Here is a 19,360-nt window from a genome sequence, read left to right as displayed (position 1 = left end):
GTTTTAGTTTTATCTTCTAATCTCCCTCTCATGACCATTATGAGGCCCCTCTCGTTTGTCATCCAGTTCTTCCTTTGTTCATGTGTTGCTTACTGGTGGGCTGTAGGCATTTAAAATTATCAGCTTATCATCTTGATTCCAGATCTGCAATGCCATTATGTCAATACCTCAAGGGTTTTCAGTTATTTTCGGTTTCGGAGACCCTACAGTCTCCGTGGTGTAGTAGTAAGACACTCGCCTGGCGTTCCGCGAGCGCTATGTCATGGGTTCGTATCCTGGCCGGGGAGGATTTACTGGGCGCAATTCCTTAACTGTAGCCTCTGTTTAACGCAACAGTAAAATGTGTACTTGGATGAAAAAACGATTCTTCGCGGCAGGGGATCGTATTCCAGGGACCATAGGATTAAGGACTTGCCCGAAACGCTACGCGTACTAGTGGCTGTACAAGAATGTAACAACTCTTGTATATATCTCAAATAAATAAAATAAAAATAAATTATTAACTCTCTTACCTTTAGGTGTTCTTTCACCAGCACAGCCACTCCTCCTTCCTTCATAGTTTTCCTGTCACGTCTCCAAACTGAGTAGCCCCTTGGGAATACGACCTCATTTAAAATATTTTCTTCAAGTTTCGTCTCTGTTAATGTGACAATATCTGGGACTTTGAGCTTGATTATATCCTTCAACTCCAATATTTTCGATCTTACTCCATCTATGTTGTGTGTTTGCGTGTGTTCACTCAGCCTTGGTTTCCAGCTCTTCTGGCCTGGTTACCTTGTTGATTACCTGGTTGATGGGGTTCTGGGAGTTCTTCTACTCCCTAAGCCCGGCCCGAGGCCAAGCTTGACTTGTGAGAGTTTGGTCCACTAGGCTGTTGCTTGGAGCGGCCCGCAGGGCCACATACCCACCACAGCCCGGTTGGTCCGGCACTCCTTGGAGGAATAAATCTAGTTTCCTCTTGAAAATATCCACGGTTGTTCCGGCAATATTTCTTATGCTTGCTGGGAGGGTGTTGAACAACCGTGGACTTCTGATGTTTATACAGTGTTCTCTGATTGTGCCTATGGCACCCCTGCTCTTCACTGGTTCTATTCTGCATTTTCTTCCATATCATTCACTCCAGTACGTGTCTGTCCAATGTCCCAATGTCTGAACATGGGCCTTTCTCTGCAGCTTAGCTTCTTTCACATGATCAGCCAGATGATGAACCTTGCTGTTCCCCATTCTCTGCCGATCTTCACATCTAGATCTTCTGATTCAAGTCAACCATCATTTGTTTGGTGTGCAAGTGTCTGCATTGTTGGAGTCCCATCTGCATCTTTCATTGTGGCAACATGTAACTAAATTCACATTACTGTATATCTCAACATCTAAAAATAGTTTAAAAATTTTCCTTTCCCAACTAAATTGTCTTGGAATAAATTACACCATATTTCCCAAGTACGGAATACAGGGAGTGAATAGCTCACCTATTGAGGACGGTGGCACGAGGAAAAGGTGACAAGTGTCCCTGTAGACCAAGCTTCTGATGCAGTTCACTTATGGCTTTGTGTAACCGACGCAACTCAGAGTAACGCCGCCAAACTACCACTGATGTTGAAGCTTCAGGACTGTTTCGAGGAAATACCTACGAGGAAATAAAAATCAAGCATGTCTGTAAAGAAATGTTCTTTTCTGGTGAGCGATCAGTAACTCCCTGTAGTCTACGTGCTAGTGAAAGCCTTAAGAAGTATACCAGGCCACTTGAGACCATACACTGACCAACCAGGAGTCAGAACCATAATCTAGCTTTCTACAAAGGACAAGGGGAGTATTGAGATCACAGATAGACACCACGCTATAATCAACCAGATACATAGATAGATAGTGTGTGTGTGTGTGTGTGCAATTACTAAAGTGTAGTTACCTAAGTGTAGTTACTGGATGATAGCTACGCTCATAATGTCCTGTCTTCCCAGTACTCTTTGACATATAACGCTTTGAAACTACTGATGGTTCTGGTCTCCACCTTCTCACTAAGCTTGTTCCATACGTCTTCTTGAGGTTATCTTGAGATGATTATGGGGCTTTTTAGTGTCCCCGCGGCCCGGTCCTCGACCAGGCCTCCACGCCCCAGGAAGCAGCCTGTGACAGCTGACTAACACCCAGGTACCTATTTTACTGGTAGGTAACAGGGGCATAGAATGAAAGAAACTCTGCCCATTGTTTCTCGGCGGCACCTGGGATCGAACCCAGGACCACAGGATCACAGGTAAAGTGTGCTGTCCGCTCGGCCGACCGGCTCCCCTACCGGCTCGACCGTCTACCACTCTGTTTGCAAAAGAAAACTTTCTAATATTTTTTCGTCACCTTTGTTTCCTTAGCTTGAATCTGTGTCCGCTTGTTCATGAAATTGCTGGATTCAGGAATTCCTCCTTGTCAATTTTGTTGATTAGTGTTAGTATTTTGTAAGTAGTGATCATATCACCTCTTTTTCTTCTATTTTCTAGTTTTGCCATGTTTAACCCCTCTAGTCTCTCCTCGTAACTCTTGTTTTTCAGTTCCGGAGTCATTTTGTAGCACGCCATTTCACCTTTACCAGATTATTTATGTGCTTCTTGAGATTTGGGAGCCATACAACTGATGCATATTCTAGTTTGTGTGTGTGTATATACAGTTGATCTTCGAATAACGAATTAATCCGTTCCAGCACCGAGCTCGTCATGTGAAATGCTCGTCTTTCAAAACAAATTTCCCCATTTAAAATATTGGAAATAAAAATAATCCATTCCACCACCGAAAAACATCATTATGATATTCGATTTTGTAAATAATGGAGCAGCCTACCTGACATACACTGAACGAACCTTTATGACATTTTTCCTTTTTTTCAAATTTGTTCAATTATCTTTTTATTTTATTTTTTTTAAGAAACATGGAGCAGCCTACCTGACATACACTGAACAAACCTTTATGACATTTGTTCTTTTTTCAACTTTGTTCATATTTTTTTATTTTTCATTTTTTTATAGTTTAATTTTTTATAGCAAAAGGTTTGTTCATAGTATGTCAGGTAGGCTGCTCCATGTTTCTTAAAAAAAACCAGTGTTGAATGTAATGAAACGCCATTTTCTGGGTGAGACCCGGAGGCTCCCCGGAGCTTTTACCAGGCTGATATGCTAATGTCAGACTTTGGCATCAGTCATGTGTATGGAGTTCTAAGGCCTACCGGGGACCACAGCCAGAACCTGGCCCCCTCAGAGAGGCAAGGGGAGCAATGGCCTATAGAAACCCCCATGTGGTTGGAAGCATTCTATGTCTGCCATCGACCGGGTCAAGCATCTAGAAAAGTAAGCATTCCAAAACAAACAAACCCCTATTCTGGTTAAAATTGCTACCTAAAGCCGAACTAGTGGATAGAACTCCCCAATAGAAAACAAGCAAACTACTGTAGTATGACGTCACACGTCACTGCGCCGCTGTCTGCGCTGCACCCCCCTCCCCGGGAGGGAGAAGGGGGAGCCCCAGACCTCCTACACCGGCTATCCACAAATCAGTTCTGAGGCTGGATGTCAAAACACTCGAAAAACCACGCCTGGAGGGAGGAAGGGTTGCTGGGGAGCCTCCGGGTTTTACCCAGATAATAGCGTTTCATTACATTCAACGCTGGTTTTCTGGAGGGAGCCCCGTCGGCTCCCCGGAGCTAACTACCCACAGAGGAAGGTCAAAGGGACGGAACCGGGAGGTGGACACCATGCACCCCCCCACGGAAACGAGACAACCGGCAGCAAACGCCAACCCAAGGCGCCACAGCCCCGAAAAGTCCCGGGAACAACACGAGAACAACGAGCAGCAAGGCCCCCATACGAACACCAAACATCCATGCCCGAATGACCGCAAGGACACGTCGCTCAGACGGCAGCGAGAGCAGCGAAGCCACAAACGCCACAGGCATGGGGGAAGAACACAGGCAGCTTAGCCGCAAGAACGCGGCTGAACACCCGGGACACCACCCCCCGCGAACTGGGAAGAACAGAACCGGAGCAACGCAAAACGCGCCCCGGACACAGATGCAGTGGCACGCAAATAACAGTGGAAGGCCGCCACTGAACACAAAACACGACACACCCCCGGCCTGACCAACCAAGAACCAACAAACCAAGGACCTCTCCAGAACGCAGCAACCCCACCCCGCGCCAGAAAAGATGGAGACTGCTGCCACCGAACAACCAAAATGCTAAAACCGAAGGAGCAAGAAAACTCAGTGACCCGACCCCCAGAGGCAAATGCCAAAAGGAAAAAAAAGAGCCGACGAAAAAACAAATCGGAACCGAAGGGGCACTATCAACCGAGAAGACAGAGCAAGCTGACCAGAGACCAGGACGGTGCAAGCGGCGCACGAACAGTCCGGAGGTGAAACAACGCTCGAGACAGCTTACTAATGGTGCAGAAACAACACCAAGACCGAAAGCAAGCCGAAACGGCTCCGCCAGCGCCGCACGAAGAGGCGACAGTAAGTAGCAAGACGACGGCCCCCAACCCCCACCAGAAAACCTAAGCCGACGCTAACAAGTGCAGCCACCTAAGAAGGGACAGGAAAAGGAAGGACCGCCAAAATACCCCATACTGCTGCCAAGAGAAGTACGCAGGTGGGACACCTACTATGAAGCCACCCGACCACCAACTGAAGACGAGACCGCGAGGCAGAACATAAGCAGCCCCAACAAGGCCCCTCCGAGCCCAGGAAAAGGCGGAGCCGCGGGAAGATCTCGGGCGCGACCACCGAAACCCAGGCGGCACAAAGAGATGGAACGTCTGCCGAACAGAAAACTCCCCAAAGCAAGCAAGCAAGCCTGCCAGGAGTTCAGAAATGACGGGTCCGACGCGAGACATCGCAAGACCCCATAAAGCCAACCGGCAGGGTAAGCCAGGAAAACGAAGCAGGCGGAAGGGTTACCGCCAGAAACAGCACCCGAACCAAGGGGCACGAGCAACTGCAACAAACCGAGACAAAGAAGCACACCACAGGACACAGGCTGAAAGAATGCCCAAGAAGCCAAGGAACGCACGCAGAACACCCCTGCGGCAGAGGAGGAAACAAGGGAACACACAAGGAAATGAAGCGGTGGAAACCGCCCCACCCACCCCACACAGCAGCAAGTGCAGGCAAAAACATACCAAAGGAGATGCCAGGAAAACGACTGGGGAGAGGCAGGATGAAAGAGTTGAAGCACAAAACCCCAGGAAACAACCAGGGGTGGACAATCATGCAGGGACAGAAAAACCCCACGCACATGAGAGGGCCAAGCCAGGGACCCGAAGACCACGAAAAACAACAAGCAAACCCCCCCACACGCAAACCCTAGGCACAAAACAGCAGCAAAGTGCCACACCACAAACAGACACAGGAACAAAGACACTCCACAGCGAAACACGTTACCAATGCACACATGCAGCAGCAGCAACAGGCACCACCGCAACATGCAATATGTAAATAGCAACTCGCTTCTGCAAAGGCAGAGAATGGAGCAGGCAGACCCCAGACAGGGCCAACGGAGACACGACAAAACCCAGCAGGCCCAGGAACCTGCACACCAGGCGACCGACGGCGGAGAACCCTGCTCGATACCTGCTGGATGGGGTACCAGGAGCTCATGTACACCCCAAGCCCGGCCCGAGGCTAGGCTAGACCGGCCAGAGGGTGGCCTGCCAGGCAGCTGCTTGGAGCGGCCCGCAGATCCACATACCCCCCACAACCAGGATGGGCCGGAACTTCTATTTGAAAACAGGCTAGTGTGCCCTGGAAGTCCACAGACGTACCAGCAACATGGCGTATGCTTGCAAGTAGGTTGTGTAACAACTGCAGACCTCTGATGGTTATATAGTGTTCCCCAATTGTGCCTATAGCACCACTGCACTCCACTGGTACTGTACTATCCCGCAAGTTCTTCCAGATAGGCGGGACCCAAGAGCCAGAGCTCAAACCCTGCAAGCACAACCAGAAGAGCCCTACCAGGTAAGAACATAACCAGCACCACAACCCACACACCTCATAACACGAAAAAAGGTGAATCCCCTGAATGACTCTAGCATGGGTTGGACATGCACATGAGTGGGACTGGAAGGGTTGAAAAAAGGGACAGTCACTGGTGTGCGAACGGTCTCAGTCGTACAGAAATATACCTAAAGAAAGACAGGTATACAGGCATACCTCAGAATAAGAGTTTAATCCGTTCCTGGAGACGCCTCGCCTTCCGAAAACTCGCATTCCGAAGTTAATTTCCCCATAAGAAATAAAGGGAAACGAATTAATCCGTTCCTGACTACCCCAAAAACCCCACATCAAACTAAATTTTTATACAGAGCACCACTTGGTTTCCGAACCCCTTGGGGACGAGACCCGTCGGTTAACATGTAAGTTCGTATACGAGAAATAGAGGGGAAAAAATAAACTAGAAATGTAAAAAGAAATTTTTCCGAAAAAATTCACGAAAAAACTCTAGGGGAAAAAATCGACAGGTTCATAGCGTAAATGCGACTGTTTTGTTTGTACTCACCAATAAGTGAAGTCCTGATCCGCTTTATAAAAGTCCTTAATTGTTCCTAACTGATTATTAAGACGTCTGGCAAACATCCTCTGGATGTTTCCTGCCAGCCTGCAGGCACATCCTGCCTAAAATATACGATGCTGTACTGTACATTTAAGAAACAAATCTGGGTCACAGGTCTGTGGAGTGTGGTTAGGCTTACGGAGTCAGCCGGTCCCTCCCCCACCACCGATACACCTCCCCCTCTCCCCCCACCCCAAACCCATACACACACACACACACACTCAAAGGTCACGTGGTTCATGGTTCACTTCAACACCCATATATCGCTTCCTGCCTGCCTGCCTCCTTCCCAGCCTGCAAGCCTGCCTGCCTGCCTGCCTCCTTCCCAGCCTGCAAACCTGCCTGCCTGCCTGCCTCCTTCCCAGCCTGCAAGCCTGCCTGCCTGCCTGCCTCCTTCCCAGCCTGCAAGCCTGCCTGCCTGCCTGCCTCCTTCCCAGCCTGCAAGCCTGCCTGCCTGCCTGCCTCCTTCCCAGCCTGCAAGCCTGCCTGCCTGCCTGCCTGCCTGCCTCCTTCCCAGCCTGCAAGCCTGCCTGCCTCCTTCCCAGCCTGCAAGCCTGCCTGCCTGCCTGCCTGCCTCCTTCCCAGCCTGCAAACCTGCCTGCCTGCCTGCCTCCTTCCCAGCCTGCAAGCATCCCTGCCTGCCTGCCTCCTTCCCAGCCTGCAAGCCTGCCTGCCTGCCTGCCTCCTTCCCAGCCTGCAAGCCTGCCTGCCTGCCTGCCTCCATCCCAGCCTGCAAGCCTGCCTGCCTGCCTGCCTCCTTCCCAGCCTGCAAGCCTGCCTGCCTGCCTGCCTCCTTCCCAGCCTGCAAGCCTGCCTGCCTCCTTCCCAGCCTGCAAGCCTGTCTGCCTGCCTGCCTCCTTCCCAGCCTGCAAGCCTGCCTGCCTGCCTGCCTCCTTCCCAGCCTGCAAGCCTGCCTGCCTGCTTGCCTGCTTGCCTCCTTCCCAGCCTGCAAGCCTGCCTGCCTGCTTGCCTCCTTCCCAGCCTGCAAGCCTGCCTGCCTCCTTCCCAGCCTGCAAGCCTGCCTGCCTGCCTCCTTCCCAGCCTGCAAGCCTGCCTGCCTCCTTCCCAGCCTGCAAGCCTGCCTGCCTGCCTCCTTCCCAGCCTGCAAGCCTGCCTGCCTGCCTGCCTCCTTCCCAGCCTGCCAGCCTGCTTCCTTTCCAGCCAGCCTGCCTCCCTCCCTGCCATCATGCTAATGGGTAGTGTGTGTTAGGCTTATCTTCGGGAATGAGCCGGTCTCACCCCCACCACCAACAAACCACCCGCCCCCCTACATCCCATCTCTCAAGGTCACGCGGTTCAACCGCGTGACTACCACTCACTCCCTGCTGCGCCTGCCTGCCTGCCTGCCTGCCTGCCTGTGCCTGCCTGCCTGCCTGTGCCTGCCTGCCTGTGCCTGCCAGCCTGCCTTTCCCTCCCTAATTCTCACTACTTCCATCCCTTCCTGCCTACCTCCTAGCATCTCTCCCTACCTCCCCTCCCTCTTAGCATCTCTCCCTACCTCCTAACATCTCTCCCTACCTCCCCCTCCCTCCTAGCATCTCTCTCTCCCCCTCTGTCACTGATTCTCCCCCCCTCCTCATTCATACTGCCTCCCACCTAAGTTGCATCGTTCATCCACCCACCAGTCGGCCATCACTGATGCAATGCGTGCATTTGGAGCCAACATGGTGCACAGATGTTTCTTGATTGTGCAGATATGTAAAACAAAAGCACAGAATGAACATTCCAGCCTTATGGCAATTCAAAATAATAGGAATAATAGGCCGTGAATCTGTGAAGTCACAGTGGGCAAACTGGACCATCTCCCACCCACCACAACAAGCCGGCGTGACGCTTGGCGGACCCCTTCCTACCCGAACTTTGTTCGGGTAGCATGACTCCCCAACCCCAATCGGGAAACTGGAAGTTTCGGATAACTAAAGTTCGGAAACCAAGTGGTGCTCTGTACCTAATTTACCTAATTCATCTAAATAAACCTACAAAACTGTGTTCCAGTTATTACTTACCTTGCTGTCGAGTGCTGTAGGCGTATGGAAGATGGTGAGGAGGGGGGAGGAGGAGAGGAGTTACTGTTTGGAAGGGGAGTCCCCTTCCATAATCACATCACATAACCCCATGCCTTGTAACACTATGGGTACCACTTCTCTTTCTAAATTTTTCAAACCAGCCCCTGCTTGCCTTAAACTCTTTCTTATCTGCATCACTCGTTGCAGGGGTATTCTTTAGAAGGTCTTCGTGCAACACCCTGGCTTTCTCACAAATAATGGCCTCCGAAACACTATCACCCCTCAACTCCTTGTCGTGTATCCAAATTAATAGCAACTTTTCCACTTCTTCAAGTATTTGTGGTCTTTGTGCCGTTAATGTTCTTACTCCTTTTGCCACTTTAGCACCCATAATCTTATTTTTCTTCTTAAGTATAGTGCATATTGTTGATGTGGCTTTGTTGTACTGCCTACAAAGTTCAACAACATGTGTACCGTTCTCATGCTTCCGAATGATCTCTTGTTTCTCCTCTATTGTCATCCTCACATGAGCTTTCTGGCCTTTATCCTTACCACTGACTTTCTTGGGACCCATGGTGAGATATATAATAACAAATTGTATAGACAAATCACCAAAAATCCAACAAAACACTGAAAATCCGCGAGAAGAATTGATGTGGGGGTAGTCACTGAGCGCGAGACAATGGTAAACTGAGGGGCGGAGGGGCGACGATCGCCGAACCACCACGCGCTAGGTCGGCCTGTACGCGTATCAACAAACTCGCGTCCCGAAGTAACCCTCGCCTTCTGAGACAAATTTTTGGAGTAAATACTGCTCGCCTTCCGAAAACCTCGCATACAGGGACAATCGCATTCCGAGGTACCACTGTATAAACATCTCCGCATCCAGCGCCCTGCCAAAAGACGCCAGACCGCACGAACTCGCCTGTCGAACGGATGCACGAACGTGACACAACCCAACAGCACCCAGAAGATCCTGGGAGCACCGCCAGGTGAAGAAGCCAGAGCCGGACCCGCAGGAGAGCAGGGTAGAGGCGAAGGAGGCGGCCCACACCCATGACACAGGGAAAAACTTCTGCGTCCGCCCCACAGCTGGAAACCAGGACACCCCCAGAGCGAAGGGGCACATACCGCAGCAAGGGAGAAGAGCGAGAGGCGAAGCACCTGAGAAAAAAGGGCGCAAAACACCAGCACGGAAACACACCGCCCAGACCAAAACAAACTCCCACTTCACATGCGTAGGACACACTGGCCGAATCGCACAACCCGCTCTGCGGGAAGGCGCCAACCAGGACTACTGCACAAGAAAAGTAGCCAAACAGAACGCAACCCTAGGGAACCGCGAAGTAGAAAAAACAACCCATCACACGGGAAAGGAGCCAAAAGAGGAAGCAGCGACAACAAAATCGGCCAACTAGGTGAAGACAAGTAGCCCAAAGGGAACCCAACCGGGCCACGAGTAGCCCAACTGGGCTATAAGTAGCCCAATACGCCGACCCGGACTAGGAGCCGACAGACGTTCCAATAATAAGGGAAGTAGCGAAAACCTTCCCGAACCCTCGAGAACACAGAAGCAAACACCAGTCCCGAAGGCACACAAAGGCACAGTCGCACCCGAGACCAAATGTCACGTAGAACCCCAAGAACAGGGAAACATGACGAAGACACTGTCCCCAAAAAAGGGGGGGAGCATCCACCTACACGACGGAACCAACCGACTCAAAGGACAAAGAACCGAGCCCGGGGAGGGGCCGACGCCCAACAACACGTACGGCGAGGGGTGAGGAAAACCCCACTCCGCATAACCATAAGCCCCGCCTAGAAGGGGAGAAAAACCCCCTGCGGGGTCCTACGGGGCCAAGGCCCCCCCAAGTCAGCCCCTCCCCAGCCCCGGGAACCAACACGACAGGCCCCGGGGCCGAGCCGTGCCCCCAAAGCCCCGGCCGTATCAGAAAACCGGGGCAGCCGCGAAAATACCAAGGAAGGGAGCCCACTGGCAGACTTTTACAACACGGCTGGAGGAACAGGCTCAAATGCCCCCATCACTACCCCGGAAGGGGAATTCCCAGAGACTGCCCAAGTCTCAAAACCATCGAACCCCGCCCCAAACCCACAAACGGTAAGTAACCGCAAGTAGGCAGGTAGGGGGGATCCAGGGGAAAGACAAGGGGGCGTGGAAGGAACCGAAGCAACCAACACCCTTAAATCCCAACACGAACCAAAACAGGGCAGCCCCGGGGCTCCCGGGAAGCAAACAAGCGAGAGCGTTGCCACCACCAAGGCTCAAAGTGCAACGCCCCTGCTGCCTGCACCCGCTTAGTCAGCACAACTGGGTAACCGAGCCACAACGAGCAGCAAAACTTGCAGGACTCCGGGTCGAAGGTGTCACCGATCCCATAGGCAGCAGACGGAGGCAAAACAGAGAGTCACCCTAAGACAAGGGGTGAGAGCAACCCTCAAACTCGCCGGAAGCGAGGGGGAAGGGGGGGGGGGGCTCCAGGGTCACATCCATCGGACCCGCGCGCCCCCAGGGGTTTCCCAGGGTCCCGAGTGTTTACTATAAGACGAGTCCTCAGGTAATCCCAGGCAGGGTACTGCTAACCAGCGCCCAAAGCTACCAAACAACTTTCTAAGAGCTGAATCCCCGGGATGTGTACACTCACGGGGACCTAGCAGGGGGAACTAACAGAATAATACTCAGAACACAAGGGACACAAGGGGCAAAAACAAAGGCAGACCCCCCCACCAGGTAGATAAACAAAACGAAAAAGAAAACCTCGCAAGAGGACAGCGTACCCAAGCGGAACAGAGCTGGCCGCCATGATTGGTGAAAACAAGCTGCACAATACCCTGCGCCCCACCAGTGCAAAACTGCCCCTTACCCTAAGGCGAACAAGGGAGACAGAACACCCGAGCACACAAAGAGCGGCCGAAAACCAAGCAGTAAACGGCCTAGCAGGGGGCAGAACCCAAGGGCAGTACTTACAGGGCACCTAGGGAAGGGAACCCTAGGCGCATGCAGCCCGAGTACTAGAGATTCACTCCCGGTTCACGCACCACCTAGAAGACAAGACACCACACTCTAGGTACAGTGCTGAAACAACTATTGGAGCCGGAGCACACAACCAGTGCCTATAGCATCAGCTGAAGAACTGATGGGTGGATAGCCGGCGTGAGAGGTATGGGGCTCCCCCTTCCCCCTCCCGGGGAGGAGGGAGCTGCGCAGACAGCGGCGCGGTGACGTGTGACGTTATATTAGTTTGCTTGTTTTCTGTTGGGGGGTTCTATCCACTAGTTCGGCTTTTGGTACCAATTTTAACTAGAATAGGGGTTTGTTTTGGAATGCGTACCTGTCTGGATGCTTGACCCGGTCGATGGCAGACATAGAATGCTTCCAACCACACGGGGGTTTCTATGGGCCATTGCTCCCCTTGCCTCTCTGAGGGGGCCAGGTTCTGGCCGTGGTCCCCGGTAGGCCCTAGAACTCCATACACATGACTGATGTCAAAGTCTGACATTAGCATATCAGCCTGGTAAAGCTCCAGGGAGCCGACGGGGCTCCCCCAGAAAAAAACATATTGAACAAATTTGAAAAAAGAACAAGTGTCATAAACATTCGTTCAGTGTATGTCAGGTAGGCTGCTCCATGTTTCTTAAAAAAAAAAAAAAAAAAAAAAAAAAAGACGACGTATGTCACACATCAACTTATGGACCCCATAGCAGCCAAAGTAAATACAATTTCAATTTTTTTTTTTACATGCCCATACTGAGGGAAGGGTTTTTGACACTAAAAAATCAAACAAATTTTTTCCAGAGAATTTATTTCCTGCACACTGTGGGGTGTCACATTTGGAGGTTACGCAGTTAAGGGGTTAAAGGATGTAATCTTTAATGTTAAAAATTGCTCAAACTGAAATAAATATATAACACTGTACAATACAGTTGTGTTTAATTATGTTTTGCAATTCCTTTGGAAAAGGTACTTGTACACCATGCAAGTACTACTAGGTAATTATATGCTAAATGTTGTCAATATACCATAAAAAAATACCACCTGAATACTAGAACACGTGATGTATGAATGCATTTATGTGTCGGAGAATGCCTCACTTTGCGTTCATCATTGGGCGTCCTAATGATTAAGGTCCCCAAAACGTTTTAATCAGACCTCAGTAGATATGCACACACACACTCTCTCTCTCAGCACCCCCATTTGTGTTGTATGTGGGTGCTGAAGTTCAGTCTCTTGTCTTCTCAAGAGGAGATGTGTATAGGTCAAGGAACTTTCCATAATTGTTATTGCTAATGTTTACTTGTAATACTGGGTATACATCCGGTGTTCTTACCCTCGACCGTGGCAAGGGTAAGCCGCGGTCGTATGGTCTGAAAGCCCCAAATATTTACAATGGGGTGGTGGATAACATTTCCTCTTCAACACAAATGAACTATGTTACTTAACTGTCATAAGCAATCACTTGCTTGTATCAAGGAATATCATATCAAGCTGGAAGCACTCATGCAACATAATTTACACTATTTCTCAGGACTATTATACTTCTTACAAGCATATACAGTATATAATGCCCAGGAGGTTCTCTTCAATGATATCTAAGATAATTAGAAGAACCCAATCAAGCTACTGTGGAAATGTGCAGGACAAACACATCAATTGTGACACCAGCTCTCCACATATGTCATTTGCTTAATTTAGAAACTGTACTTGTGGTCGATCTCGAGTCCAATGATTGAGAGAATCCTTAGGTTCAAACGCTTTACCCCAAGAGCTTAATACAAAAATTCAAGTTGTTGAACCAATTTTATTTGAATTGTTCTGCCAGAAAGACATTTAGAGGTTTTATAGTGATTATGTGTGTGCTGTTTAGAAGCAGCACATCTGGACGGTCTCTCTCTCGTGTCCTGTTGCCAGATTGGGTTAAAAAAAACAGCGTTGAATGTAATGAAACGCCATTTTCTGGGTGAGTCCCGGAGGCTCCCCGGAGCTATCCCAGGCTGATATGCTAATGTCAGACTTTGGCATCAGTCATGTGTATGGAGTTCTTAGGCCTACCGGGGACCACGGCCAGAACCGGGCCCCCTCAGAGAGGCAAGGGGAGCAATGGCCTGTAGAAGCCCCCGTGTAGTTGGAAGCATTCTATGTCTGCCATCGACCGGAACAGGCACCCAGAAAGGTAAGCGCCCCAAAACAAACCCCTATTCTGGTTAAAATTGCTACCTAAAACCGAACTAGTGGATAGAACTCCCCAACCGAAAACAAGCAAACTAGTGTGACGTCACACACTGCCGCGCCGCTGTCTGCGCAGCTCCCCCCTCCCCGGGAGGGGGAAGGGGGAGCCCCAGACCCCCCGCGCCGGCTACCCACACCTCAGTTCTTGAGGCTGGATGTCAAAAACGCGAAAAACCGCCGACCGGAGGGAGGGAGGGATGCCGGGGAGCCTCCGGGACTCACCCAGAAAATGGCGTTTCATTACATTCAACGCTGGTTTTATGGGGGGAGCCCCCTCGGCTCCCCGGAGCTAACTACCCACAGACAGAAAAAGAGGGACTTACCCGGGAGGCGGTCGTCGCTCACCCCTCAACTCGAAGCCGAGACAACTGGCCGCAACCGCCGACCCAAAGCAACACAGGCCCGACGAGGCCCAGGGACATTCACAAGGTAACGAGCAGCCAGGACCCTGTTCGACCGCCAAAATCCCCGCGCCCGAATATCAGACCAAGACATATTCCCAAAGACGGCAGCAAGAGCCGCGAACTTACGAACGTCATGGGCACGGGGATAGACCGCAGGCTGGCTGGACCTAATAACCCTGCGGACGACCTGAGAGACCCGAACCCGCGAACAGGGAAGAAGGGAAACCGGATCAACCCACAGCGCGTCCCCGGACACAGAAGCTGTGGCGCACAAATAACGGCGAAGCGCCGCAACCGGACACAAAACATGATGCACCCCCGGCCTGACCAACCAAGCATCAACCACCCATGGACCCCTCCGGAACGCAGCAGTCTCATTCTTTGCCAGAAAAGAAGGAGACGGCTGCAAACGAACAAAACTATCACCACGACCAAAAGAGCAGAAACCCCTGCGCCGGAGGAGAGCATGAAGCTCCCCTACCCGACCCCCAGAGGCCAAAGCCAACAAGAAAAGGGCCTTGGAAAAACAATCCTGGACCGAAGGGGCCACAACGAAACGAGGAGATGAAAGGAAAGCGAGCACTCTGTCCAAAGACCAGGACGGCTCAGGCGATGCATGAGCAGGCCGGAGGTGAAACAATGCACGAGACAGCTTGCGAAACGGCGCAGACGTAACATCGATACCGAAAGCAAGCTGAAGCGGCTCCGCCAGCGCCGCACGATACGAAGCGACAGTGTTAGGCATAAGATGACGGTCCTGAAACAACCACGAGAGGAAGGACAAGACCACCCGAACAGACAAGGAGCTAACACGACGAAGACGCAAAAAGAAACAGAAGGACCGCCAGGAAACTTCAGACTGCCGCCGAGAAGAAGCCCTCAGGTGGGACACCAACAAGGAGGCCACCTGATCACCATAGAGATGATGATAGACTCGAGTCAAAAAAACCATACGCGAAGACTCGAGGAGAAGATCGAACCAGCTACATGACGTACCGGCCCGATCTGCTGAAAGAGGCGGAGCCGCGGGAAAACCCTCGGGTTCGGACACCGAGCAACCAGCGCCTGAAACCAAGGCTGGGCCGGCCACCAAGGGGCCAGAAGGACAACTCTCCCCCGGTAAGTCTCTAAGCGAGTCAGGACCTGGAGCAACAGCCGAACCGGGGGAAAGAGGTACAGGAACCCCCACCTCGACCAGTCGAGCCGAAAGGCATCGACCCCGACGGCCTCGCAATCCGGGAAGGGCGCCGCATAAACGGGAAGACGTCGCGACCACGCCGACGCGAAGAGGTCCACCTCGGGGCGCCCGAACGTCTGGCAAAGCCAACGGAAGGACTCGTCGTCGACCGTCCACTCCGTGGAGAGGGGAACGAAGCGAGACAGGGCGTTGGCCAAGACGTTGGACACGCCCCGTACGTGAACCGCCAGGAGAGCCAAACCCCGAGAACTCAGCAGACGAGTCACCCGAAGCGACCAACCCCAAAGAGACAAGGACCGCATCGAACCCCCTCGGTTCAGGCAATGAACCACCGGAGAGCAGTCCGAATGGAGCCGAATCGTCGATCCGCGGGCCACCCGAATCCTCCCCAGAGCAAATCACACTGCCGCGAACTCCCGCACCGTACTGTGAGCTCAACGGAAGGACGGATCCCAACGCCCCTGGCCGGCCTGGTGAGCACTGGTCACAAAACCCCAGCCGAGAGACGACGCATCCGTGTACACATCGAGCGAGGGCTCAGGGTAGGCGCCAAGGCACTGAACCCCGAAAAACCCGAAGAGGAAGCCGGTGACCCAGCAACCGACGCAAGTCCCCCGGGGGTCGAACTCTGCGATCGCGAGAGAGGCGGAAGGGGGAACCCCGAAGGAACCAGAACAGCCGTCGAAGCCAAACCCGACCCGGCGGGTAGACCACCATCGCGAAGTTCAGGCTCCCGCACAGCCCCTCGAGCAACCGCCGGGTGACCCGAGGGCCCTCCAGAAACAGACGAAGGCGGGACCGCAGCCGCAGGAGAGACTCCGGAGGGAGAGACAAGGAGGCGGTTCGAGAGTCCCACACGAGACCCAGCCAAGTCCGAACCTGAGAGGGAACCAGATGGGACTTCCTCCAGTTCACCAAGAACCCGAACCCGGCGAGCTGGGAAAGAACCAAATCCCTGGCTAGCAAGCAAGCTGACTGGCTGGGAGCCCAAACTAGCCAGTCGTCGAGGTAGGCCAACACCCGAACACCTAGGAGACGCAAACGAGCCACCACAACCCGTGTAAGGCGTGTGAACACGCGAGGTGCCAGGTTCAACCCGAACGGGAGACAACGAAAGCGGTAACTCAGACGCCCCACTACAAAACCGAGCCAGTCCCTGAACCGCGGATGAATCGGGACATGCCAATAAGCGTCCCAGAGGTCCAGGGACACCATCCAAGCTCCCGGCTCCAAGAGGAGCCGAACCTGAGACAGCGTAGTCATCCGAAAGGAGGGGCAATGAACCCAGGGGTTCAGACGGGACAAGTCCAGAATGAACCGCAGGTCCGCGCAGTCCCGTTTCGGAACCGGAAACAGACGGGAAACCCATCTGAGGGACGACGTCGTTTCGACGACGCCCAAGCGTACCCACTCCAAGACGACTCGACAGAGCGCAGGGGAAGAAGCCTGCCCTGCCAGCCCCGACCCCCCAAAGGGGGGAGGGGCCACCCAATGCCACCGCAGGCCGCGAGACACGACCCGAAAGGCCCACGAATCGTGGGACCAGGCGCGAGCGAACAGCGCAAGCCGCCCCCCCATCGCCCCGTCAAAGGGGCAAACCGCGAAAGGGCCGGCGACCCTTACGAGACCCAGAACCCCGCACAGCGCGAACACCGCGCCGACCAGACGAGGGAGGGTCCGCAGGAGGAGCCAACCCCAAACCTGACACCAGAGGCCTACCACGACGAGAGGAACCCCGAGCCCTGGCACGACCTTTCCGGGAAGACCCACCCCGGGACCCCCGGAAAACCAACAAGTCCGATATCGGACAACAAGCCGCCGACGCAGCCTGAATAAACTGCGCCACGGCCGACTCCCCAAACAGGAGAGGACAAAAAGGTGAAGAACGCCTAAGAGCCAGAGCCCAAGCAGATTCCATGGAGGAACCCAGCACCGCCTGCCGACACGCAAGACGGGAAGCATAGAACAGGGAAACCGCATCCCGCAAAATCGGCGTGAACAGCTTCAACAAGGCAGCCGACGAACGCGCAGCCGAGGACAAGGTGCCGGACCCCGGGACGGACCCAAGCGTCCCCACATCCTCCACGAGCCAATCCGAAGACAGCTCCAGGAGGGAAAAGAACCGCAAGGCCGAACACAAAAGGCCCCGAGCGTGCAAGTCCTCCGCCACGAGCGCCGCCGAAAGGGAGGGAACCTGCACATGGAGCTGAATAACGCCCACATCGCGGGGAAGGGCAGGGGCAAACAAGCACACATTCAGGTACTCAAGATCACCCCCCAGGAAAACCTGAAGCACCGTGGAAGCTTCCCGCCACTCCAGCGTGCGGGAACGACAGAAGGAATGCCAGGAATCCAGACCAAACAAGGGGCAGTCTGCTAGCCAGGACGACTCCGGAACCTCGTAACGGAGCCAGAAAGGGAACGAAGTCCCAAACCTGAACGTGGACGGATCCATTTCCGAGGCATAATCCGGGTCACGCAGGAGGTAAGCTGCAAAGGCCGCTCGCACCACACCAGGTTGGATGCGATAAGCCGAAAACCTCCGGAAGGACGGAACCGACGTACCCGGGGGAACACGGAACCGTACCCGGGGAGGGGCCGATACCAAATCCAACTCGTACGCAGAGGGGGGGAAAGAAAACCCCACTCCTTGTAACAATAAGCCCCGCTCAGTGGGAAGAAAAACCCAGGCGGGGTCCAGCGGGGCCCAAGGCCCCCAAGTCAGCCCCTCCCCAGCCTCGAGGTCCGTCACCACAGGAACCGAGGCCGAGTCCTCTCCCCAAGCCCCGACCCCACAAGACAAGGACGGAGCAGCCGGAAAAGCTGGAGGAAGGGGGGCCCACTGGTCAGACCCTGAAGCTTCGGCCGGGAGACAAGACTCGAATGCCTCTGCCGCCCCCCCGGAAGGGGCAACCCCCAAAGCTGCCCGAGTCTCGAGATCAAGTAACCCCTGCTCCGACCCCGAAACCCTCAGACGCTTCGGGGCCAGAAGCAGGGGCGGGGGACCAGAACGAACAGAAGGGGAAGGACGAGGAGGTGCGGACTGAACCAGGATCGAAGCGACCCCCACCCCCAAGTCCGGGTCTCGAAAAGCAAAGCGGGGCAGCCCCGGGGCATCCGGGGAAGCAACCAACCGAGCGCGTTGCAACAGACGAAACCTAGACTGCAACGCCCGTGCCGCCTGTACCCGAATAGAATCATCAGAGGATTGGGTAAATTGAGTCACAAGCAAGCAGCAACACTCACAGGACTCAGGGTCGAAAGTATCACCGACCCAACAGGCAGCATGGCAGAGGCAAAAACAATGAGGGTCACCCTGAGACAAGGGGACCGAGCAACCCTCAATCTCGCACACAGCGAGTGGGGACTCCGGGGTCACATCCATCGGACCCACGCGCCCCCTAGGGGATTCCCAGGGTCCTGAGCGTTTACTTTAAGAGGACTCGCGCTCAGGTAGTCCCAGGCAGGGTGCCGCAAACCGGCGCCCAAAACTACCAAGCAAACTTCTAAAGCTGAACCCCAGGGACGTGTACACTCACGGGGACCTAGCAGGGGGCGCCACCGAGGAGAACAGTGGAAGGGCAAACAAACTGAATAAAATGACAGAACCCCCCACCAGGCAAAAACAAAAAGAAAAACAAAACCCCGCAAGAGGACAGCGAACCCCAAGGAACAGAGCCGGCCGCGATGTCGGGAAATACAAGCTGAGCAGCACCCTGCGCCCCTACCAGTGCAAACTGCCTCTTACCTGCCGGTAACAAGGGAGAACAGAACACCCAAGAGCCCAACAGGTGGCCGAAAAACCGAAAGGTAAAACGGACCAGCAGAGGCAGACCCCGAGGAGCCTGTGGAAGGTGGCCCCAAGCCCCAAGGGCAGTACTTACAGGGCACCTAGGGAAGGCAGCCCTAGGCGCATG

The 19,360-nt window shown here is 53.5% G+C and overlaps 1 protein-coding gene across 3 annotated transcripts in view; it reads right to left on the bottom strand.

Annotated features, from left to right (window-relative positions):
- Nucleotides 1-19,360, bottom strand: part of LOC123758696 (ribosomal protein S6 kinase delta-1) — a 184,124-nt gene that overhangs the window by 158,757 nt on the left and 6,007 nt on the right. Inside the window, exon 2 of one of the 3 annotated variants that reach the window (XM_069328824.1) lies at nucleotides 1,470-1,627. The exons of the other annotated variants lie outside the window; for them this stretch is intronic. Within the exon in view, the coding sequence (XP_069184925.1) occupies nucleotides 1,470-1,627 (158 nt within the window). The remainder of the gene's footprint in view (nucleotides 1-1,469; nucleotides 1,628-19,360) is intronic. 3 annotated transcript variants of the gene reach the window in all.

This window comes from Procambarus clarkii, chromosome 22 (assembly GCF_040958095.1).
Source record: "Procambarus clarkii isolate CNS0578487 chromosome 22, FALCON_Pclarkii_2.0, whole genome shotgun sequence".
Lineage (NCBI taxonomy): Eukaryota > Metazoa > Arthropoda > Malacostraca > Decapoda > Cambaridae > Procambarus > Procambarus clarkii.
This window is presented reverse-complemented; position numbering and strand designations above follow the sequence as displayed.